Here is a 25,378-nt window from a genome sequence, read left to right on the forward strand (position 1 = left end):
ATCATGCAATATGTAGTTCATTGTGCCTTTGGCATTGTGTAATTATGATTTTCCTGTTTTTATTGGTCATTAAGACAAAAATTAGGTCCATTAGATTCATGACTACCCGAAAAGGCATATAGACATGAGTTTATCTGGATTGTATGTGAGCAGCTTTAGTATCATAAATTAGCTTCTTGTAAAATATTTTCTCTAATTATGCAACAAGACACCAGATAAAGTTATGAAATCATTTATTCCCAGCACATGTGGTTGTGTACATCTCCAGCATACCATACTGTGCACATCAGAAGCATCATCATTGACATTAGGCTGTACATAAACAGTGGTCACCTCTCCTGCTCACACTCTCTCACACACTCACAGACAGACGATTGGTCAGGCCGTCAGGGGATCACAACTGCTCGCCAGAGTTTGCCTGACTTGGTATCACATCCACTCTATTCTCACTAATTTTTGAAGTTGATGAACACAGTTTACTGAGCTGTGGTAATCACGTCCTTGTAAACACCACAAGAGTTCTGGCTCTGGCGCACGGTGAGACGAAAACCGATGCTTTTTAGTCTCAACATTCTTTTTTCTGTTCTCCTACTCATTAGGTGGATAAGAAGAGGGTGTGGCTGTAGGACTACTGACTACACATCAAGCTTTAGTTTTTGTGATTTTTCAGTGCAGGCTTGGTCTCTAACATCTGGATAAAGAAGGAGGGGTTACACTCACCAAGGACCAAACTATCCTTCCCTCCCCTTCCCTGTCTTCCACATGCTCTTTACTAAACAGCAAGCTAAACACAGTTTCATTATACCAACAGGAAAAAGGTTTATGACAACTACTGACATGATTAAGTTTTCTTTGTAAGAACGAAAAATGATACACATGCACGCACACACACGCACACACACACACATTCTGACACTTAGAGGCGTGCAAACTGTGCACTTCAACATTGCCAGACATCGTGTACCAAAAGTGAGGGGGTCAACTAAACCAACAGTGCCTCCCTGCTACTCCCCGACCTGTGTGAGGTTTCCTGTCACTTTTCAAAGTAAGGGCACTCAAAACACATGACCTGTACTTCCTGTGTTCAGCTACATTAAAAACACAAGAGTCTGAAGATGGCTGTGGAGCTGCCGTGATTTTCTAGTCTACAGGATCAAGACTATTGAAACCAGGCTACAACACTGATGCTTTTTTGCCAGCCTGCTGCATGATGGGTTGTTTCTTGGAGAGCACATCCTGGAATGGAGGGTTTATTACTCTGTACAAGCAGCACACAAGCAGCTCCACTACATGAGGGTTTTATTCACCTTATGACCAATTCTTTTAATGCTTTCATGTGAGGCTTTTCTTCAAAAAATGCCTATCAATCTGAAACCCGTTTGGTCCACATTATAGTAGGTTTTTGGATAGGCGTTACTGCTCTGCATGGCAGTCTTCTACTGAGGTTTGTTCCTCTTTTTCTGCACATTTACGGCCAAAATCACAGGAGGTTTAAACCCCCACTCCAATAAACCAGTGTTTTAGTCAGCACAGAAAGCAGAGGAGTCAAAGAGGAGGTGTATGTGCTCTGTGTGTGTGAATGCGAGTAAAAGATTGAGCTAAAAAGCCAATATGGCACCAGAAACAATTTAAGTCAATGAGAGCAATAGAAACAGCTTATCCATAAATAAAGCATCAACTAAAAACAGTAAAAGCGCAGGCCAAACAGGACGTACATTAAGAGAGTTGAGCTGAGTGTGACGTCATGTCAACAGACAGAGATATGGCTGGAAGTCTAAAATCACATAGGGCGACTATGTGACAAGAGTCAATGAAATCAGTCCATTTGACAAAGTCCAAGAAAAAAAAAAAAAAAAAAAAAAAAAATTGAATGTTGGTGTTAACATCCACAAAAGTTGACGCCACTTCCACAAATTTAGCCTGGATATTTCAGGGGTTGCCAAGCTCAGCTGATCAATAAATGGTTTACTACGACAACCCCGAGAGAATGTTAAACAAGCAGAGTAAGTTGGGATTCTCCTTTAAGCAAGTTAGTATGTTGAGATCGCATGCTGTTCAGCAGTACAGGTTATCAAATACTGGCCTAATGCTGGTTGTGCGCGTTGTGTAGGAAGGGCAACGAGCAATAAGGAAACTCTGCTTTCTTTCCGTCTCCTGCCAGCCAGATCATACTCTCCCCTCTCTCCTGGAGCCTCCCCCCTCCCTTCTCCACACAAAAACCATATAAAAGACAAAAAATAAAATAAAAACCAAAATACATAGAAGATAATTATCTTTCCCCTAACCCTATATCTCCCCCAGTCTCTCCTCCTTTAACTAATCTCCTCCGTTAATAGTGTTTTCAATATGAAACAGTGGACGCACCCATGTCAGATTCTAACATTTACATGGCTTTAACGCAGTCTCTCTGCTTTCCATCGAGCGATCGTTTAGAGAGAGAGGGAGAAGTAGAAGGAAAGAGTAGAGGCAGGCAGAAAGGGACAGAGGGAGGCTTCTGCTCCAAAACAGAGGGTGGAGTATTAGTGATGCCATCTGTCCTCATCACTACTTCAGGATTAGATGGAGTCCTTCGCCCAGTTCATCTGGAGGAGAAAGAAGAGTGACAAGAAGTACATTAGATCCTTCAAACTGCATTTCAAGCCAAAGTACAATGTTAAGAGTCAGAAGCATCATGAGCTCACCTTTGACAGTGCTGATCAAAAAACAGCTCTCGTCAGGTAAGTTGTAAACCATCTGGAAATAACAAAAAGGGACAACCTGAAATGTTGCTGCTCCTTTAACATCCCTGTCAACTTGCAGATAATGTTTTTTTTTTGGTGTTTGAGAGGTCACTGGCATGACAGGCTGAGTCAAGAGAGGGCTTAATGAAAGCATAAACAACGCAGTAGGTATACGATAGCAGAGGACTGTAAATTACATGCAAATAAGTGACGCTACAAACAGTAGAGATGTTGTTCTTGGTCAGATACCACACAAAATAGTGACACAGTTTATTTCTTCCTCTTCACAGAGTGACACTGAGTCTCGATATCGGCCCTGCCATTTACTCTGGCCTCGTCCACTTCAGCTCGTTTTCTGCATTTATGCGGATTATAGCAAGACCAACGCTGAATTTCTTCAGATACTAATATCAATATTTGAGAGCTGAAAAATTTAAACGAGTCATCGACTGAAGTGTAGTGTAGTTAAAATAAAAAAGAGAAAGCAGTCCGTCACTTATTTTGTTAGTCTGAAAGCCAACGTATTATATTGAGAGCATTACATCTATATATAAAAACAAAAAACTACTGATCTACAATCTATTTGGAGAATAAGCTCGTTTCTTTGTGAATATAACACATTTACAAGCAAACAGCACAAACTGTATCCCAGAGCTGAGTGAGTCATTCAGTATCCATGTTGATGCTTTTTCCTGCTTAAAGAGGAGAGTATCCCAGTTTACCCTTTTAATTATACCATCCCTCTTAATAAAGAGCCCTTCACAGATGAGAGTGTGATACTGTATTAAAGTGCTAATTGAGAGGCAAAGAGCCCGTGTGTTTGTGTGTTGGTACCTGGTCACTAAGCAGGATGTGTATGCCTGTAGGACCCTGTCTGTACACCTGGTTGATTTTTCCCACTGGAAGGCTGCACACACACGCCATCTTGCGGATCAATTCTGCAGCTGTCAGCTCCTCTAGGTACAGAGCGTGGTACACTGCACACAAACAGAAACAGGTTTTAAATTCAGACCGTTCACATGCTACTTCTACTCGTTATACCAAGGACTACGAATGATACATGCTGTTACACACAGAGTTTCTATCTGTACCGCGTAAACTAGAGGAGATGCTGTGGTCTCCATTTTCATTGGTGCTGTGTCTCTCCAGCAGGGGGCTCTCCCGAGGGGACTCCTGACAGACATACACTGTCAACCTGGGACACACCGACCTACACAGGCGCGTACACACACACACACAGAAAATAAAATTCAGTGGGAAAACACTAGCATGTTGTTGCTATTACAGATATATAACCACAGAAACTGACACTGACACTGCCACTGACACACACACACACACACACACACCTGGATTTAAGTGCATTGAAGAGTCTGATCCCATCTGCTGGCCCACAAATCTGGACGAGGTCGTCCCTGGTTAGCTTCAACAAATCAGAACCTACGCAAAGAAGACACGCAAGAAGAAGAGGAACACTCAGTTGACTGCTGCTGCTATCACTGTGCATGTGTGTTGTATTGTGTGTGTGTATGTACCTGAGAAGTGAGAGAAGAGCCTTGTGTAGGAGCTGAAGCGGTTTTTCAGCAGCCACTTCTGTGCGTCCTGTATGGACGCAGTGGGGCTCAGCTGCTGTAGAGGAGGACAGGGACACTGAGGACGTCAACACATAGATCCCAGTTTTATTTTCCGCACTCATATTCAGCAATCACATCAAATGGCATTCTACTCATGGCTGATGTAACTAGGTCTGCATCTAGTGGTTCTTTTCCTCTGCCACTGAATTAGATTATTTCTGATGAACTGTTTACTAAATAAAATGTCAAAAATAACCCTAACCCAAAATTTCCCATCTCACATGACCTAAACTTAAAGTGATGTTATAAAGTTGCTTATTTTGTCTTAACAAGTTAGTGGTAAAACAGCTAGTAAACAGCTAATGTTTGGCGTCCCATGCCTCATGCGATCTAGAGAGACTGCGTCTCGCTTGACGTGTGTTGTTCCCAGCAAAAATAGACAGGGAAAACATCTGTTGATAGTCATGCTGACATCATACCAGCAACATTACATAAAACTGACACCGCTCACTATAGTTTCAATGTCTAGGCCACATGGACATTTCAATATATACACTTGTGCTTTTCCTACTGTGACATGTCATTATGTTTTTTTCTTTAACTTTTCCACTGGTTCATACGGGTGCATAGAGTGCAGACCAACCTCCAAGTTGCCATGGCTGCCAGGGTCTGCCTGGTGATTGGGGGAGGACGAGTCACTAGAAAACAAAACAAGAGATGACAAATAGGAGAGTTGAGCCCAACACACACATCAGACAAAGACACAACTGAACAAGTGCGCGCGCGCGCACACACGCACACACACACACACACACACTCACCTGTCCGGTACTGAGGAGGTTGTGTAGGTGGACAGTGGGGTTGAGGCGAAGGAGGGAGTAGCTGCCTGGTTGGTGCTGACGTAGGCATTGTCTGGCCATGGGGAGCACTAAGGAAAGACATGTACATCTAAATACTCAATTAAACCAAAACCTCACATAGAGGTAACATACTTATTAGTTTAATGATCACTGAAGGCCAACTCCAGCTACCCAGAAACAAGAGCTTAAGGGTTGAAGAAAATTCTCCACCCCACCTCATGTCAAATACATCCCTTTCCCAGCTGATGAGGGTCTCGTGTATACAAGCTTAAGGCTGTGGATGGAGTGATGGGGAAGAGGATTGGAGGAGAGGAGAGCAGGATGCTTACACTGCCTCTCTTGGCCAGGGAGTCGCCACAGTCAGCGGGAAGTGTCCGCTTGCTGGACTTTTTCAGCTCGTGGTCACCCGCATCCTCTATGATGGGTTCAAGCCTCGTCTACATACAGACACACAGCAGGAGGTTAGCCAGCCAGCGACCAACACAAAAACACAACCAATAACTCCAGGAAACACACTCCATCACTGAGTGAATAATCTGAGAGACATCTTGGTGTGGCATACAAGTATATAAAATGTAAAAATCACTGCTTGGGCACCAACATTATAACCTATACCTAAGTTTTTTTAAGCCCCTTTACTTCATCTCTGCTAACATCATAGACATGTGTCCTTTTATGAAATAAAAAAAAATTGGCTTCATTGAAAAAGAGCAGAGATGCCTTTTCACACAACAAATGCCATATATTTAAAAAGTCTGTCTATTGTTTACGCCATTACCTTCTAACTTAATAGCTCACTAGATGGTGTATCAAGATTTAAGTGGCTTACGATCTCTGCAAAAAAAATTCACTTGGGGAAACCCTGTTAATTATCTGGTACTATACACCAGTCACCATTTAATTTTCCAAGCAGTCACTTCAGTTCATGTCACAACAGCATTAAAACAGATTTACAGAGACTTGCTTGAGACAGGTAATCCATCACTGTGAACAATCTCTCGACCTGAATGTTTTTGTTGTTGAAGTATTGTCTCTATTTAAGACCTCTTCTGCAGTATTTAATTGATGTGTCACTGTGCCATTGAACATCTGTGTGTCAGTTGCCAAAAAGCATTTCAATTCAAGAGCTGTAAGTTCTGGGGAAAAAAAGTAAAAGTCAAAATAACAAGAAAAAAAAAGGCAAAGAAAGAAGGTGGCTCATTGTATTAAAATGACTGCTGTTCGGCAGTTTTCTTCCAAGGTTCAATTGTCAAAATGGATTAATTCAATAGTTGGTTGGCAGAAAATTAACAGGCAACAATTTGGATAATGGATAATAATTTGCTAGTGTCAATTATCAAGAAAAATACCTCAAAATCTCTGGACCCAGCTTTCTAGTTGTGAGGATTTATTGCTTTTCTCTCTGTTTTATATTGATGTAAACTGATTATCTTTGAGGGTTTTTCTTTTTTTAATATTGTACAAACAAAACAAGCATTCTGAGCATGGTAACATGGGCTCTGAGAAAATAATTGTAAGAAGCAGATAATCGCTGTCCAGATGGTAGGGAAAGAAAAACTTTCAGAAATTTAAGTTATTAATACATATTTGAGAAAAAAGGTTATCATTGATGTAGTCTTGTTGCACATGGGCTAAAACACCAGGATGGTCCTTTACCTGAAATTACCCATGTGGTGGGGCTGCTTATACATGAAATACTTTCAGTGTATATATTTAACATGGATGGAATAAAAACTGAACCTGGATGTGTGTTATTAGTATTGCCTTGTTAGTGCAAAAGCCACATAGGTGTAAAGCCTGACAGTCCATTGCAGCTGCGTACTGACCTCTGACAGGATAGTGGTATCGTAAGAGGGCTGGTACTTTTCTTTCTCTTGAGCTGTACGTTTCTCCATCTTCTCCCTGTCTGTCTTTTGCTTACGGTCCGCCCCCTTTGGCTAAACAGGAACCAAAGAAGAAGAGACCAGAAAAGGAAGGGGAGATTTAATTTCTGTGAGGGCCAACACATGAGGTGGTAAGGAATGTCAACATAATTTCAGTCAGTGGAAACATTTCCCCTCCTGAGAATGAGTGTGTACCTTAAAGACTTTGATTTGGCAGGAGGCAGAGTGGAGGTGCTCTGTGTACTCTCCACTGTCTCCCTGGGCGAACGTGTCGATCTGGATTCTGAAAGGGACACCCTTCTCCCCACCATGTTTCCTGGGAGTGAACTCTGTACTGATGCAGTGCACCTGCAGACAGCCGGGAGACAAGGGTAAGAGTGTGATCAAAATATGTGTTTGAAGTGGAAATTCAGTGGCACGCCCAACAGATGGCACAAAAGAGATCTGTGTGTGTGGTTTGTGTGAGTGAGGATGTGTGTGTGTGTGTGTGTGTGTGTGTGTGCGCATGTTTTACCTGCACAAAAACAGAAGTCCTTTTGTTCATGTCCCACAGGAACTCAGCAGCATTGAGCTGGGAGGGGTGAGTCTTCGGCTCCACAATGCCCACTGACATGGGGATATCTGTCTCACACACACAGATAAATACAGAAATTTGAACTCCAAATTGCAAACAGGATGATTAAAGTAAACATTTCTCGCCAGGCGTCATTACCGATGTCAAGGAGACGGTCGCCAGGACGATTCCACTTCCAGCCCTCCAGCTGCTGGTGCTCTGTGTACTGTAGCCGGCGGTCATGAAACACCACTCGCACTATGCTCTACACACAGAGACACACAATGTGAGTACAAAGTGTACTTGATATAATAAGTTAAAGTCTGTCCTCCAGCTGAGAGGATCCTCTCACCTTAACCATTTTGTTGTTGAGCTCTGGTAACTCCCCTGCCTTCCTGTTGTCCAACATACGCACCTCGTAAGACTGGCCTGAGAGAGAGAAAACCCGATGAAAGGGTGAATGTATATATTACTTGTATTTTAAGAGTCTTCCCAAAGAGTACAGGCTTTGTTTATTATGTAATTTAGAAGAGACTGAAGACAAAAGGCCCTTTTTCCACCAAACTGTCTCAGTGACTAAAATGCAAGAACTATAAAAAGAGATAAGTTTCTTCAGTGCAATTCTTTCTGTGTTTCCACGATGTCTCCTCCTCTGATAAAATGCTCAACAACTTGTGGACTTTCTCGTCTATCTTGCCATTACCTTTCTTTTAACTTATCAAACTTCTGGGAACAAAAAAGGTTTTGCAACAGTAAACTTGGCTTGCTGTTGAGTTTTGTTAGCTTTAAAAAACATCTGCCTTAACTCCACCCTGATTTCTGGGCCATTGGAAGTAATGCCACCTGAGCGGGTACTTTTTGGGGAGCCCAACATTAGTATAGACCCAGACTTGTTACTTAGTAAAATGTCCTTCATCTTCTCTGACTTCTTCCGCTCAGATGATTATGAAATACTCAACTTATGTTTTAGTGAGGCAGCCTTTAATAAGCAGATGTTGAGACCACTGTGATGGTATATCTGGTGTTTGACACAACATGCCAACACTTCCCACTCTTTGCACCATTTTAGCTGCACTACCACTTCTGCATAATTCACATTGGAAAATTCAATTTTTATCTATGAATTCTTTTAAATCCTTTCATTCCATGTGAACTTTGATCAATAATTGGTAATTATGTAGTGATGTTAAATGATGGCTGTGTGTGGACAAACCAGATCAAATACCATTGTCTTCATGTGCAGTTTTGTAGCCTAAGTAGAAAAATTTAGTTACTTAACAAAAAAAAACAAAAACAAAGAAAAAACAGAACAAAAGCAGGTAAAATACAACCAAGACCCTTGAATGCATGAACTGTATTGTCTGTCTCACCTTGGTTTAGGTATGTGAGCGTCTCGTCATGCAGCTTGACAGCAGGCGAGGTGGCGGCACACAGCACATACTGGAATGGGGGATTTTTGGTCTCGTTTTCGGTAGGAAGGCTGGAGTCCTCCTGCTTAAAGATTGGCAGAGCCAGCACATCGCTGAGAGAGACAGAGAGAAGAAATGCAAACAGAAAGTCAGTATAGATATAATGTGGGAGGGGCAAGCAGGGAAAAAAAACAATCCCTTAGAATGAAAAAAAGTTTTACCATATTGAACTTTATTTTGTGAAATTTCCTTGATTTTGGCCTGTCACTTTTCTCAGTTGCTTTGCATCTGAAGTTGACTCAAAGTTCGAAGATTTTATAAAAAACCTCAACACCATGTGGGACTGTTGTTCCACAATTATCTCCACAAAACACAACAAATGGTTTGTGCCATTGAAACTGTTGCATGCACCACTTTCAGTAAGACAATACTTCACCTCTTCATAGTGTGGAATTATTAAATGGATTGGCTTATTTTAGAATAAGTGACGAAGACTCTCCATCGATCAAATGGCTCTCTTATTATGTATGCATGAGGCAGCTGCAGGATAAATGAACAAAAACACCCAGAGATAGCCTGAGCTGCTGACACATACTATCTCTCACACTTGGCAGCCACTCTAGACAACCAACCCGTCCTCAGCTCACCCTGACAAATGCTGCAGGAGTGTCAACGGGGGCACAGTGAACAGGAGTGTGTGTGTGTGTGTGTGTAGATCTCAGTGCCTGTGCCATGCAAAGAAATGTAGATCATGGCATCTCATTACCTGGAAAACTTTTTAGCAAGTCATGATGCTTCTCTACACCCGAGCAAAACTTAAAAAAACCGAAGCAAACAAGACACAAACACCACCAAAAAACAACTTGATAATTTCAAGACATTCCTGCGGCACCTTCCGCCAAACAACAGTCTTCCAAACTGCAGCCTGCTAGATTTCTATCTCAAAATCACTTTCTCTCAATCACTGTGTATTTTCTTTGCCCAGACGATGCCAGTCTGGGTGCCACAGCCCTGTTAAGCCCTGCTGCCCAGGAAAACTACATCTGCTTCCTGAAATCTGAGGACCTGGCTCCACTGAAACACACTGAGACATTCTGTTCCTACCAGCTGCTGACTCCAAACATGCCCCACAACCCATCCCAACACCACAGATAGCACTACTCCTGCAGCCACTGACAGCAATATCACACACAGTTTTTACTAATTGAAACACATGCAACCCATGATCTGAGTATTGGTAAACTTGCTTTCTCTCATAAGAGACTGGCACACACCTACGTCACACTCAGATAAACGCACACTAAAAGCAGATGGCCAAGGAGGCTGTTTGATAAGACACATTCATGCACTTAGTGCTTCTTGCCGTCGTCACACAAATGTCATGACCTCCCATGACCTATTACAAAACATAGTCCACACATACCAAGAGTTACTAATTAAACAGGTGGTTTACACAAATACTAGTCTGATGCCAACAGACTCCTCCTTTCACTCCCCTAAGAAAGATAGACACAGGAAACGTTGATTCCCTCTTCACAGGTTGTCTTTACTAAACAGTGATACCCTCATTCATGAGACGCCATGTTTGGGGAAAAAATGTTGGAATCACCTGAACGACCACAACCTGGTACAATATCCATGTGACACTGGAGTACACAGTTGACACTGGGGATGAACATTTGTTACTGGACTGCAAACTATTCCCTGCAATTACTGTATAGAGACAAAGACTGTGTGTGTAGCAACTAAAGGTATCATCTGAAAATGTTACATTTCAGCACAAAGCAATACTCGTTTTAATATCATAGACTGGGGAATATAAAACATGTTTCAACATCCTTCAAAAATGGTAATTTGAACGTCATGTGTCATTGAGGAAGATTGTGATTTAATCGAAAATGCCTAAACAGCAAGTTAATCATGGACCCTGTTGTGAGACAGTTGCCAAACCATTCAGTGAAGGCACCAGTGTAAAGTAAAGAACTTAGACAAGAAATATCTGATAAAAGAGCAAGTAAACAAACGTAAAAATCTAGCCAAGCATTCAAAGCAAACTCTCAATATTTGCCACTCTATACTTGTTCCTATGGGTACACTTTGGTCAAATGTACTGTCGTTCAATTCCCAGCGGTATCAGCTACAATGACACACTGGTTGTGTCACTCTATCTTAGAAAGAAAACATCATGAGATAAAGAAATGTGTTAGTGTGAAATCATAAAAACTGAGCTAAACGATTCAGACTAAATATTCATAATCATCAAAGCTGCCCAGTGTGTTACATTATCTCTGTAGCAGGGAATGGATGATTTGATTTCATAAAAAGGAAATTAAGACCTGGTTTGTCCTAAGATGAAGGTGTGAGGGAAGACGTGCTGAAGCTTTGGCCGCTCACACCTTCAAGTCTATTAACGGTTTTAGATCAAAAAGACTTAAGTCAGAGCCGCCACCTCTGAAACAATACACAACCTTTTGTTTCCACACATCACTACTCTACACACAGACCTATTCTGCAGTGTGAGAGGCCAAACCAGGGCCTTTCCTGCAGACTTCCTCAGTGTTATCTTGAAATTAACACAAAGTGTAGGTCTCTGTTTGGCTGAAACACACACACACACACACACACACACACACACACACACACACACACACACACACACACACACACACACACACACACACTTATCTGAGCAACAGAATGAACTGGTATAAGATCTTTGTCCCTCACAGTATAACACGTGTCTTTCCTTTGCTTTGTGTGGGATATTGAGAAATTAATCTTTGTCCCTGATCGTGGCACCCTGCAGTGACTGCCCTACTACAAATCCAGAAACAAAGAGAAGCCATCACAGCCAGTACAAATGGAATAACACACATAGACAGGGGGATGTAATGTTAACACTTCCAGTAAGAGTGTTTGTTGTTCTCTCTCTCGACCCACGACTGAGCTAGGTAGCTGGGGCTTGGCGTGTTGATTCTCGTCTCTGACCTCATGCTGTAGGCTCCAGCCCCCAGCTCCTGTCCGATGCCGGACAGGCTGGCATCGAAGTCGTGCACCAGCCCCGACTCGATGGTGGCGTCGTCCATCTTCAGCACCCAGGCCATTGGCCCCAGCTCCTTGTCCTCGGCTTCTACTTGGAGGGCCGCCAGCTTGCTTCAGGTATGAGAGGTCGGCTAGCGAGGAAGTGGGCTCTGCAGCTTCTGGGTGACGCCGTGAGAGGAAAGTTATGCTGCTAGCCCGTTAGCCGCTCCTTGGCAAGCTGGGCAGGCGAACTGGTAGCTTTCCACAGAGACTGGGTGTATCGCCATATCTCCACTCGGGGTTTCGAGAGGCTTTTATCGCGCAAAACGCTGCTCCACAACTGGCAGACTGTCTGAAAGTAGCGGTAAGTTAGGATACTCTCAGCTAAGAAATGTTAGTCGTGACTGAAGATGCGAGCTGATTGTCAGCATGCTAACGTTAGCTAAGAGCTAGCTAGCTTCACAAAGGTAACTTGAAGCAGACTAGCATGAATTCAGCAGCGCCGTTGTTACCCCAGGCACGGAGTCTTCAAGCAGGCTGGCTAACGTTAGCTCAACAAAATGCAACAAGCAGAGAAGGTGGTATTGTTTCAGTCTACACGCCGCATCCCACGCAGCGTCCGCACAGCTGTTGCTACCTAGCTAACAAGCTAACTAGCATCAACTTCACTGGTTCTGAATCAACTGTGTGGTGTCCGGTGACCTAAGAGCTGCTCTCTTCTGGCGCTCCCTGTACCATCCCAGCCCGCTCTCCTCTTCTCATCGCGGAGCAGGAATCACCGCTAAGGCTCCCAGTCCTTGAGGTGCAGTCCTTTAACCATCCAAAGTGCAGCGGTTGACACAAAACCAGGCATCAACATGGCTCCCTCAGCGTACAGACTGTCGGTCTGTGAAGCCTGCGGGGCTGCCACCGCCAGCCTCAGGAAGAATGCCAGGACGGCGCTCAGCCAATCAGAGGCCGCCTACTGTGTCCAGCGCAAGGGGATTAGCCAATCAGAGACCTCCGAGCTGCCGTCATTGTGTCCAACTGTAGCTGTGCCGTGTCTCCAGAAACTATAATGATATATCTACAAAGTCATCTCTGTCAACAAAGATCGGTACTGTGATAGTAGTGAGTGTCTTCATGTTCAGACCCCCCCGCCCCCGTTTTTCACACTTGCATAACACACGAAATTAAAGGCTCATCGGGCCACAGTTAAAATAAGTAATAACGAATGTAGTTATTCATTATTATGTAGTACAGTGAATATAAGACACACTTTTAGACTGTTAACTATCACCGTCAACTAAACTAATCAAACATTTCACTTTCTGGCTTCTGAGGGTCATACCGTGTATAACTGCTGCCGCCGTGTCTCTGAACGGGAGCTCGGAAGTTTTCAGTGTAAGACTGCCAAAACAACATCGTGTCCCACAACAGCTGTCGGTATAGTACGCCTCACTCCTGCTGCAAATAAACACGACTCAGCCCGGTACCGAGGAGGCCCAAACGAGAACTCATGTTTGATTAAGGTCAGTGTCGAAAAGAAGAGGAGTCCAGTCTACTGGAGTTGGTTGCAGACTTGCTGTGTGTCCCCTAGTCAATAATTATCCACCTGTCGGAACACTGGACGTTGCGCACTGTCAAGACTCTGGGTGGCGAAGTTTTTCCGTGCAGGGTATACACGCTATTTTGGCTCATGGGGAAAGACCCGCCTCACGGCTCAATTCATGTCCCTGTCTCACAGTTCAGCATATAGACGTCAATATACACTTCAGTGCAAAACATAATAAAGCTCAAACATAATGGGCCAAAAATCTAGCTGGATAACCTACAATTAATTTCTTACAAGGACTATTCCCTTATTAGTTAATTTGTCGTTTTAAGAATGGCATTAGACAAGTGGCAATTATTTTTACTGAACATTTAATAATATTTCCTTACAGGTAAGAATCTTGCATCTTAAAAATACTGTCAGCAAAATGTTATCAAAAGTGAAAGTACTAAGACTGCAGTGTTATATAATTTGATTATTACTGATACTTCAGTATGTAGCATATTTCTGTTGCAGCTGGAGGTAATTTTGTGGAGAAGTATGATGCAATATTAAATGCCAAGACTAAATTAGTAAGTACAAGTATATCAAAACTGTACTTAAGTGTTTGAGTAAATGTACTGCTTACACTCCACACAGCTTGTGGATGTCCAGCCATGTATCCTCCACTCCTTAAATATAACCGATACCTTTACCTAAGAAGGGAATTGTTTTGAGGACAGAGTTGGGACTTGGCAGTTAGGAGGTGGCTGCAGGAAGGTCAGGGGGTTTACAGGTCAGACTGGTACTGTATCTGGGATCCTCTTTAGCTGTACCTAAATTTACAGTCCAGAGAGCAGATGCATACATGACATTCAGCACCGGCTTCTCAAATAGCTATGTTGCATAAGACACAAATGTTATCTTTTGCACCACGTCTGTACTAACCCACCTTATCACCTAGTACATACTATGAACACCTGCACATTTTCTTGCCAGAGCTCTCTGCTCTGAGGAGAAAATGGCAATGTTGGAGAAGCTGGGACCAGAAAATGTTAGGTGTTATTGCTTGAATAATTACTTAAACAATTTGTGGATAATAAAAACAGATTCATTTTCTGTCGACTGACTAATTGTTTCAGCTCTGATTGCCGCTTCTCACCATGGGATTCTTTCCCACTGCAAAAATCACAGAGGCAGGGATGATCATTATCTGTACAAGTTCTTTATTTTATTGTAAGCACAGCTTTGTAAATGCACAGAGGAAACACAACAGTGAAAACTAGAATGTTACAAGAGGAAGGAAAGAAAGACACGATGAAGAGGAGAAAAGGGTGACATGACAATTTTCTTTCAGAGCTGTAAATAATACATTTCTACAAATTTCTCAGCAGAGAAAAATAAGTGTGAGAGAGAGAGAGACTACGGCACGCGCAACAGAGAGAGAGAAATAGGGAAAAAATAAAAACAAGGATGGGCACAGGTGCGCGTGTGCACCCACCCCCCCGGGCGACTCTCCTAAATGACACCATTATTGGGTATTCCATTTTAATATCATATATAGATACATATCCACTATGTGATAATAAGCCATGTCCTGTCATACTTCATGTAGTAAGCAGCACGCACCCATCTTCCTCTCAATGTTGCCCAGAAGTGGACTGATCCAAGATAAGCTGGGAGAAATGGAGGACAACATGGGAGTTATCTGAAAGGGGCGGACATTTTCACATTAATTTAAAACCCCAGTCACACTATTCTGACTGTCAATAGGACCCAGATAAAAAGTTATTTTTTTAAATTTAGTCTCATGCATAGCCAAGCACATAACGCCTCCTGTACTTCAGAATCTGCCAATGTTCTGTATTTGCTATGAGCAGGTATGACCCACTGTGACTCGCGTTAGTACTGTGCAGGGTTGGTTGGTCGTACCTTTTCGGCTCATCAGCACCTTTTTGAAAGAGAGAACATGTGTGTTCATGTGCGAGAGAGAGAGAGAACTCCAGACGTTAAAAACTGCTGCAGTAAAACCTCATTGCGTAAAATAAATTCAAACTATGACACAGTGCAAATTTACATTCCTGTCTACCTGGCCTCAGTTACTCACTGTTCAATAAGGAAACAAAGACGGCACCGTTTGTTGGTCTCAGCGCTGTTTGATGAACATTGTCCCCCCACCCCCCAGAAAAATGAGAACCATGCAGATGCACCACTTCCTGTTGATATCAGGATGATGTTCAGAGGGGATACTGTTGTGTTCGAGATATAATGGAGAATGGAGAGGACGGACATTTCATATCTTCATCCTTGAGTGATTAAACCTGGGTGTAGTATGTGACTGTATGTGAGCGTCTGTTTATGTTTAATGTAAATTTAAGGGTTCAGTTCAGTCTGAGATCAGGGTGGGTCCTCAGCGATGTGTCAGGAGAACTACAACACTCCTCTGCACCGCAACTCGCATCTTGCTGTGTGGCAGTAAATGTGTAAGGACTGTGTGTACCTAGGCGTGTGTGTGCGTCACTCTGCTGTCCAGAGTGCAAGCGTAAGTGTAGATGTAAAGCAGTTTGCTCCTGTGAAAGAGTGTTAGCATGTCTGTTTTGTTCTCGGTCTGTGTGGATGTGAGCACATGAACAAATGTTTTATGTTTGGTGGGCAGAGTTGCAGTTCTGTGGTTGCCCTGTGGGAGGGCGCTGTGTCTCCTATAGGCCTTCAGTTGGGGGTTCACTGCCGCTGGAGCCGGACTGGGCACGCTTGATGTACAGATTCAACAGCTTCAGCTATGGACAGAAAAACAGAACAGAGGATGGACGTGTGAATGTTTGTCTCTACAGGTTACAAGAGGTCACACAGGTGTAAGCAAACTTTTTTTGACCCGTGTCTAAGTTTTTGTCATATGTGGTATATTTAACTCTATGTCCAAGTCACATGACTATTGCTTAACTTTGACGTCTTGCTGTGGATGGTACGGGAGGTCGGGATGAATCTACAGCTGATAAACTTTGATTCAACAAACCTTCCTATAGTTTTTTTTTTTTTTTCATGGTTTTGCATATTGTTAAACATTTTCTGTCACATCTATTAATAACAATAGTGGCAGATTGAATTCAGAAAGAATATGCAAGTTTCAATACAAAAAGAGGAAACAAACAGCTGTAAAACAGTGATGTGATGTTGGACATGAAGACATTTAAAATGAAGGTGTAAACCTGATTTTAAAACCTCGACATGCCAGATTTCAACCTGTTTAGATGTGTAAGGAAAAAAAGGTCTTGCATGGTAACATGGTAACAATGGAAACTACACATTTTTAGGCTTGCACAGTTCAAGTTCAAGGTCAGGTCACCTTGCTGCTGGAGAGTTGGCTGAGGTGCGGCTTGAGGTCCTCTCCGATCACTGCATGAATGGCCACCAAGCAGAACACACAGGCTTTCCTCACACTGCTCTCAGAGTTGTCATAACCCTGTTCAACCAGAAAAAAATGGTTACAAACCTGCAGAGACCTTTGTTCAGAAGAAAGGAGTCAGAGAGAGTATTTGTGCATGAATGTGTGGGTTGTGTGAGGTTAGGGGATACGTGGACTGAACTGAACTGAATCAGTTATTTTCAGCATCAAAACTAACAGTTATGTGTTAAACATCAGAGCTGTGTGTGTGTGTGTGTGTGTGTGTGTGTGTGTGTGTGTGTGTGTGTGTGTGTGTGTGTGTGTGCGTGTGCGTGTGTGTTACCTGTATGAGTCCTGGCACTATCTCAGGCAGCAGGCTGATCAGACCCTCTTTGGGAATCCTCTCCACCACTTTGGTCTGCATCTTGATGGCAGCCAGGTTGATGGGGTAGTCAGCTGACTGGATGATGGGGCACAACACCTTGATACACTGGTCAGGACTGATGGACAATGCCAACATGGCTGCTGTCTCCTCTGCTGCTCGAACCACCTACAGAAACACAGTCAAACATCATATTCATGTCATTCATGAATGAATTGGGTTGAGGTCACATTTTGTAGGTCAACTGTGCTAATCTGAAATTGGTGAGTGTAACTGTTTGATGATCATGGAGCAGATGAACACGTTTTTGTATATTTCAATCCATATATAAACTACAGTTCCATCTCTTCATGCTTGTATCATAAAAACTGCTTTTAAGTGACCTGATTTGTGTGTTAGTAAATATACCTCCTTGTGAGGGTCTTTGTGAGCCTCCAGGGCCTTCATGATGGTGAGCTCTGCATAGTTCTTGAACCTCCAGGGCTGCTTGCTGAGAATCTCCCTCAGCACCCGCAGAGCCAGTGTTCGGATCACATGCTGGGAGAATGAAAAAGATTCACGTTTAAGAGAGTGGGTTTGGGCTTGGCCTATTTGTGCAGTGTTATTACAGGCTCAAAGTGAGTGTGGCTACCTCTCTGTCACCCATTGTCTCAAGCAGGAGCAGCAGGATGGTTTTGAAATGTTCATCCCACACCTGCAGGGTGTTTTCGCGAATCAGCTTCTGCAGTTCACACAGCGCTGCCTTCCTCTCCTCTATACGCTCATTGTGATTGGACAACTCCTTCAGCAGCTCGGCCACTAGCTCCGACTGGTCCAGGCTGCTATCTGTTAATAGACAAGAAAACATGTAATTGTATTTTGTTCATATTATATGTTTTTGTTGTACGGAGTATTTTTCTGTCATAATGTGTTAGAGTACCATCGGTGAGATGTTCAGAGTCATCCAGGCTGGTGTCTTTGCGGCTGTGTTTGAAGGGAGAGTCGGAGAAGTGTTCGCGGGCACCTCGGGGGCTGGAGGAGAGAAGGGGGGTGTTGAGGAGGGAAGTCTTGTTGTCCAGAGCCATGCGCCCGCCGTCCATCAGGTCCGATACTCTGCCGTCTATCCCGCTGCCGCCCTGCAAGACATAGAATCTAATGTCAGGGAGTGTCTGTCTATAAGGTCTTTATTTTCACACCTGTAGTCTATTTGTTCTGAATCAAAGAAAAAAGATAAAAGATGCCTTTCAGTTCTGGTCTGTTTCATGTTCGTTTTCTTTTACAAGCAAACCAAGAGGTGTTAACATGAAGTTATATGGACTGACTGAAGTCAACAGACAAATCATTCATTATACAAGTTTTGTAGACTTGTCATCAGCCCATGGAGCAAAATCAAAACAAAAAAGTTTATTTATTCTGCTTGAGTGACAGCAACTAATGCAGTATTTTGCTGCTCAAAGACATTAAATGATTATGAGAATTATTAGTTGTCATCTGACAAAAATGACAACAAACAAGTACAAACAGGACAAAAAAGAGGCATCTTATACTGTACATGAGAACTGAGGGTCGAACAGAAGGTGTAAATCCATATTAAACAAATACAAATACTTTAATAGTTTGTGATTTTAGGCCATATAAATAAAAATTCAACTCCTTTTCACTGTATTGAGTATCAGGGAAAAATCACAGCACTGCACGCTGTATAATCACATGGTCACTAAACCATCTTACACAATTAGGTCTATAGCTTCGGATATCACTTCCGTGACAGTTCATGATCAGCAGATGGATTTAATAGTAGTTGAGTATTTGAATTCATGCTAAAACTCATATCTACTATCACATAATCCTGTTGTTGTTCTGTTTTGCTTCCACCCCACAGACAAACCAGAGTTCACTTGCAGCGGTGCAGGTGTGGTACAGATGGTACAGATGTTGTAAAAAGATCTAAAAGGAATCTTTTAATCTGTCTAATTTTTCTGATAAATTCATCTGGATCACTTTAGGCACATGGTCATGAAAGCTTGAGTTCGGTTTTCTTTCCTGACCAGCATGTTGTTCTCCTGCTGTGATTAGTGTTAGTGAGGAGAGCAGCAGGGTGAGGGGGAGGATGTTTAAGGTGCTCTTGTTTCTGTTTATATTTACACCCAAACCACTAAATGTTAATATCTGAGTGGTGGTTTGATGAGTCAGGTGTGCTGTGATTGGAAGGCTGATGACACGTGGGATGGTTAGATTTCAGATCCATCTCATGGGGTAAATGTCAGGAGGTCACACCTCTTTACTAGAGAACATCATGTCCTTTAGAAGGGGTCAGGGTTGTTGGGAGGGACTGTAATAAGACCCTCCATGACGCCTGAAGTCATAAATTTGGACTGAATAAGCAGAGTATAAGCACATATGAAAATATTATGGGAAGGTTCTTTTAAAATCCTCTTAGTTTGATCTTCAGCAGCCAGGTTCATAACAAACAATAAACAGGGTTTTCTTAGTGGCTGTAGAGGATAAAGTTCACAGTCATCAGTCCCATAAACACTTAATGTGTGCTTCTCAGTTCCCACGCTACAAAGGAAGTGGTGGGACAGTATCAGATGACAGGGTGACATACAGTACATGTTGGTACCCATGTTTGTGTGTGTTTTAGTTTTTGGAAGTCTCTTGGAAAACATGTTGTAAAACAGGACAATGTCTCAGATCAAAATCTGTTACCTTTTCAGCTTCAAATAAAATGTGTCTGTAGCATCGAGTTTCAAGAACTGTCACGGAGCAGAACTTGGCAGAGAATACTTTGTCAGATCTTGTTTACATATTCTTTGAACACATATTTAAATCATTACTTTGACAATTTTATACTACTGTAATTCTATACTGCTGCAAATGTCATGTGGCTGCTTGTGTTAAAACAGGATTTAACACTGCCCCCCTCCATTCAAAAAAGGTATTTAAAAAAAAAAAAAAGAGTTTTAGTATTGCACAAAAACAATAGCATCATATGGTATTAAACAAAATTTGATATCACAAACCAATTAAGTGTGAACAGCTCACAGTCAAACTTCACTGCTACAGCAACACTGACTCTGTGTATAGATCCATCAGTATACACTATAAATCAATGTCAAAGTCGATGCACAATGCTCCCTGCCCCTGTTGCATAACACTGCATGAAATATTGTCCAGAGTCACAGTTGATTAGGTTTCATATTCACAGCAGGGCTGTACTCTAAGAACTGGCTGAACATTAAGATTTCTCTTTGTTTACCAATTTCTTCAGCACATCTTTTTTATTTGTCAGTGTTCTGACAAATTGGCACCTTGGTAATTTTTACTCCTACTCCTCAACACCATGATGCTGATGCAAATGGCTGCTCACGCAATCATCTGTAAATGTTTCACTTTTGTTCTCATTCAAGTGAGAAAATGTCATAAAATATTACTTACAACAAAACACATTATTAATAATTACAAAAACTTCCTTTGAACCATGAGTATTTCAGTACAGCTCTCACGGTTCCATATCAGCCTTGATACAGACTCATACTGACACTGTGCAAATGCATGCACACATCAGCACATGCAGCGCCCCTCTGTCTGCTCTTCTCACCTCCTCTCCTTCCCGCCGTTGGACTGGCTCATTCATGTCCTCTTGGCTGCGGACGCTGAAGTTCTGAATCGCCTCAGTGACGCCTTTCAGCGAGCTGTAGATGTCTTCTGAGTTCATGTTCTCTGTGTCGTAGTCAAAAGCACTGCACACATGCAGGAAAAATGAGGAAAAATTACAGCTTTTCCAAACTGTCCTGCTGAATATCATTCACTATATTGTTATATTCCTTCACGTAGTATAACGTCAGGTAGGTTTTTGAGGAACAGTTTTTCTACTACACAAACAGTTCTGATTATATGAATAATTGTGCATCCTCACATTAATTTTTACATTGTTAATTAGAGAGAGTAGTTACAGAAGAAGAAAAATGAAGATGCTGGAGCAGACTGAGTCAAACTGTGTCCAACAGTGGTTTCATTTATGAGCATTTGTGGACGTTTCTTTTTTACTAACGTGCCGATCTTGTCTTGTATTCGTTCTAATTTGTCAATGATTGTTAGATGGATTTCCCATTTTTATGGATCCTGGTGAGTGAAGGTGTGATTAAGACATGTGTGTGTTACCTTGGTGAGGGGGTGTTCTGGGAGGTGTTGGTGGGGGAAGTGACCGGGCTGGACCAGCTGGCCGGAGATCGGGGGGTGTGGCGCGTCAGAGGGCTGCCCATTGGTGCCTGAGGAAGTGACCAAAACAAGTTGACAGAAAGAAGTATAAAATTAATGTCTAAGTATAATCATTAACAATTTTGTGCGTCTCAACTAGTAACACAAAACCCTTCAGTGAGCACTGTTGGAGTGTGTGTGATTTACCTGTGCAGCGTTGCCAGTGTTTTTCAGATGGTTTTGAAGCAGCTTGGTGGCTCCGTCCTGAAAGGTTTTGGGCAGAGCTGCCAGCAGCATGGTGAACTCTGGAGTGTTCAGCTGGAACAGGGCGATTAGCACCGACTGGGCTGCCTGGGAAACACAAAATACAAGACTTGTGTGAACCAAAGAGAGCAGTGATGCTAGTGAGATGAGAATAAACTATGGGAATGTTTTAAAGTGGCTTTTGATTCGGGAAATGTAGAATATCTTAATCTCAAATCTATGTCTGATGCACGTGTCAGTACCTTTCTGACATCAGAGCTCTTGGGTTCAGTAGTCCAGGTGATGATGCGGGAGACGGCCAACCGAGTCTCACTGGAGTTCACAAAGTCTGGAGCCTCCATTTGTAACGTCAGCGTCTCGATGTACTTCAGAATGGCTACCTTCACCTGCAATACAAACGCACACACACACATATTTATGCAAACCATTAGATAACCTGGTCGAAAACAAAGAAACTGCATGGCCAATATTCACCTGCAAATAGGTAAAAAGTAATAACACCCACACACACAAACAAAAAAGCACACAAAAGTGACCACCAACATCCACAGTCAGCATGTACAACCACAGCAGATTGTGCATCTCTTGCAGGTCTGAAAATCAAATGATTGGATGAATCAGTGCGAGAAGATCAAAGTGCATTCATGGTCATGCTTTACAATGTAGAAAAACATATCAGTCAACATAAAAGTGATGACAAATGACGAAACAAAGGAACCAATAAATGCAAACATTCACCGCAGGCTCCGAAACGCCACAACAACTGACTCCTGCCCTGAATTTCCTCAATCTCTTTCTCCTTCTCCGTCTTTCTACATAAGCACCTAAAGGGCCAGAACTTCCTCCAAATCACTTAGCTGCATCGTGCGCGCCATATAATTGCTCCCCCCGGAGCGCACTGACCTGGGAGGACTGGCTCCAGGCTGTGGCCTGCTCGTCTAGAGAGCAGGCGTGGCGGCGCGCTCTGGGGGGGAACAATTTTACCCCGGACCCTCCCCTGCCTCGCCCTCGCCCGCAACACGAGCTCCATACAGGCTTCAGAGAGAGAGAGGAGAAGCACCGCGTCAATCAACGGAGAGAGACAGGGAAGGGCAGGGGGAGACAAGAAAAGAAAAGGAAGAAGAGGGAGGGATGATGCAGAGGAGGAAAATGAGTGGAATGTGGGCTTGGGCGGTAGTGAGATTTTATCATTCTGAAAATCTGGAAATACACAATGCAATTGTTAAGGCCACATGATGGCAGCAAAGTGCTGTGATGCCTGGTATGCCAACATCAACTGATGGTTTATGAGGCTTCATGCAACAGTTTACAGGCTGGATAATGACTGCTTCACTGCTGAAATGCTCAACATCAACATCCATATAATGTTTACATTACACTTTTATCATGGATGATGGGAAAGTTCATGATTTTCTGGAAATTTAATTGAGACACTGTTGATAGATAAGGCATTCAAATGGGATTGTTGGTCTCTGGACAGTCTAGTATATCAGATAATACCTGCTACTTCGTCATGTTTCTAAAAAATCCTGTAAATCCAGGATTGCCACAAAACATTTGTCCTTACTGATTTGCAGTATCACCTGCAAACATATTTCTACTGTCTCCCAGTATATATCGTCATATTGCTCATCTGTGATGAGAGTTGAACGGAGACTTTTAACAGTGAACAATATTTCTGGACTATTAAGCTTTTCTTCGGGCCACAGAGTAGGTCATAGCGATGCTTTCTTATAGTATGAAAGTACTAAAACAACAACTGAGAGGAATAATAAATGGTCACAACAAGCCTCCTCTTAAACTGAAGAGGGGTCAACAGTAAAATTTTAATAATAATCTTGAGGAAAATTATATTTGTGGCAGTAAAAATTGTGTTGCTGATGTCATCCTTTCATTGCCCAAGAGTAGTTGCAAGGGAGAGAAGCAGACTGATAAGGAGTGAAAGGAAGTTTGACGAATAGGGTTAAAAATCGAGCAGGAAAGGGTGTGGGAGGAGGAAGAGTGGCCAGATGAACGGGTCAGGGGGAGTGAGGAGGAGTGAGGGATGAATTAGAAGAAAGTGAGGGGAGGTGAAGGTAGAGGGTAAGTGAGGCAAGAGGGAGGAGGAGTTAAGGAAAAGGAGTTAGAGGAGGAGAGCTTGAAGGGAGTGTCCACACTGTAGCAGAGCAAAAAGCCAGTGGAGTGGCTGGATCAATCGCTATCCAATCACAGCCCAGGACTCAGGGTTTTGTGGGGTTTGGGAGGCGGAGCCAGCATGGGCAGGTATGAGGTCATTTCAGTACAGCAGTTACCATAGTTACAGCATCCCCGAATTTTCAGCCTTACGTACACCCTTCCCAACCATCCCCTCCTTTAGTCAAACCTTAACACACTCAGCTTTCTTTCTCATATAACACACACACACACACACACACACACACACACACACACACACACACACACACACACACACACACACACACACTAAATTAAGTTGTCATCTACCTTGAGGTTGGGCGTCTGTGTCTGGTCGACAGTAAACCTCATGAGAATAGTAAACTGGAGGTCATTGGGGAAAGACTCTCTGTAAGTGAAAACAGAAATCCACATTATAGCTGCAGAGCGTACATGACTACACCTCGGAGCAAAATGATCTTCACCCGGTGTCTTGACAGTTTAAGATACATTAATTTATCACTACAAAAGTCAGAGGTAAAACATCCTTTCTCTTGCAAAAACTACCATGTGTCTCTATGTGTAAAAATACAAGACAGAGAAGGAAGCATTGCTCCTCAGAGGCCTATCTATTCATTTATAGGTACAGTACTGTGCAAAAGTATCAGGCACTTCAGATGTTTTGATTCATCACGATTGATTGGTCCCAGATTCATTCTGCAGCATGACAATGACCCAAAACACACAGCCAGAGTCATAGAGAACTATCTTCACTGACAAGAAGAACAAGAAGTGCTGCAACAGATGGCCTGATCCGCACAGAGCCCTGATCTCAACATCACTGAGTCAGTCTGGGGTTACATGAAGACATGGAGTCTTAACTATTGAAGGCGTCATTTTTTTTTTTTTTTTAGATGAACCTCACTTTTGCACAGTACTGTACATGTAACAAATATCTAATGGCAAACTAGTTTTTCAGAGCTTTCAAACACATCTCAGTCTTCCTGAGCTGTGACTGAAAGCCCTAAAAAGCTAGAGAGTTTGATCTTTGAGCTTTAAATCATTTTGTTACACATACTTTTCCTGAGGATCAATAATGAACTGCCATGCTCAAACATTCTTTTACTGCATGTGTAGACTTATGTCACCCATGGGTCAGATACAGATCTAATGCATATGCCATAATGTCCGTCTGTAGGTGAGTGTGACACCCACCGAGTGACATCCAGGGCTTTTTGAACTTTGGCCTGTACGGAGCCCAGCAGGTCAGCTCCCATCTTCTTCAGCAGCTGTGTGAGCAGGACAAACAACCAGTCTTGCAGGTCGTCCTTATGGACCAGGATGAAGTCTATCAGCGTCTCCAGGAACATGCTGAATACCTAGAATCACATACAAACTGTTGGGGTCATACACAGCGAATGAGTCACTGATCGATTCGCATTTTTCATGCACACGCATGCATAGAAGTACTCCTGCATTTACAG

General features: G+C 42.8%; 2 protein-coding genes across 28 annotated transcripts in view; both read right to left on the bottom strand.

Annotated features, from left to right (window-relative positions):
- Positions 1–216: 216 nt before the first annotated feature.
- On the bottom strand, positions 217–13,916 carry ubp1 (upstream binding protein 1). 9 transcript variants are annotated; one of them, XM_022747048.1, is made up of 17 exons: positions 13,351–13,916; positions 8,961–9,112; positions 8,816–8,842; positions 7,943–8,019; positions 7,750–7,855; positions 7,552–7,658; positions 7,233–7,385; positions 6,981–7,091; positions 5,484–5,591; positions 5,116–5,222; positions 4,938–4,992; positions 4,256–4,370; positions 4,070–4,160; positions 3,812–3,930; positions 3,555–3,697; positions 2,682–2,733; positions 217–2,582 (listed from the first exon to the last, which is right to left on the bottom strand). In XM_022747048.1, the coding sequence occupies exons 1-17, from the start codon at positions 13,422–13,424 to the stop codon at positions 2,545–2,547; spliced, it is 1,635 nt and encodes a 544-aa protein (XP_022602769.1). In that variant the 5' UTR covers positions 13,425–13,916; the 3' UTR covers positions 217–2,544. The 9 variants fall into 9 exon arrangements, with proteins under 9 accessions (XP_022602769.1, XP_022602767.1, XP_022602766.1 ...); XM_022747046.1 differs by lacking the exon at positions 13,351–13,916 and adding an exon at positions 11,988–13,314 and having other exon boundaries at positions 4,256–4,349; XM_022747045.1 differs by lacking the exon at positions 13,351–13,916 and adding an exon at positions 11,988–13,314.
- Positions 13,917–14,791: 875 nt separating this feature from the next.
- clasp2 (cytoplasmic linker associated protein 2) overlaps positions 14,792–25,378 on the bottom strand; it is a 65,962-nt gene continuing 55,375 nt past the window's right edge. For all 19 annotated transcript variants that reach the window (XM_022747071.1, XM_022747069.1, XM_022747073.1 and 16 more), the window contains 12 exons: positions 25,110–25,273; positions 24,225–24,303; positions 21,983–22,126; positions 21,684–21,827; positions 21,441–21,547; positions 20,878–21,019; positions 18,217–18,412; positions 17,929–18,122; positions 17,706–17,834; positions 17,259–17,465; positions 16,877–16,993; positions 14,792–16,310 (listed from right to left, as the gene is read on the bottom strand). In XM_022747071.1, the coding sequence (XP_022602792.1) occupies positions 16,233–16,310; positions 16,877–16,993; positions 17,259–17,465; positions 17,706–17,834; positions 17,929–18,122; positions 18,217–18,412; positions 20,878–21,019; positions 21,441–21,547; positions 21,684–21,827; positions 21,983–22,126; positions 24,225–24,303; positions 25,110–25,273 (1,701 nt within the window). In that variant the 3' untranslated portion in view covers positions 14,792–16,232. The remainder of the gene's footprint in view (positions 16,311–16,876; positions 16,994–17,258; positions 17,466–17,705; positions 17,835–17,928; positions 18,123–18,216; positions 18,413–20,877; positions 21,020–21,440; positions 21,548–21,683; positions 21,828–21,982; positions 22,127–24,224; positions 24,304–25,109; positions 25,274–25,378) is intronic.

The sequence above is a fragment of the Seriola dumerili genome, unplaced genomic scaffold (genome assembly GCF_002260705.1).
Source record: "Seriola dumerili isolate Sdu_G_001 unplaced genomic scaffold, Sdu_1.0 BDQW01000110.1, whole genome shotgun sequence".
Classification (NCBI taxonomy): domain Eukaryota; kingdom Metazoa; phylum Chordata; class Actinopteri; order Carangiformes; family Carangidae; genus Seriola; species Seriola dumerili.

Coding starts and splice junctions, on each gene's coding strand:
- ubp1 (XM_022747045.1), bottom strand. CDS start 12,103: ATGGCCTGGGTGCTGAAGATGGACGACGCCACCATCGAGTCGGGGCTG. Junction 8,020..8,815: donor AACTGCACATGAAGACAATG/GTATTTGATCTG, acceptor TCTCTCTCTCAG/GCCAGTCTTACGAGGTGCGT. Junction 7,659..7,749: donor CGACCGTCTCCTTGACATCG/GTAATGACGCCT, acceptor TGTGTGAGACAG/ATATCCCCATGTCAGTGGGC.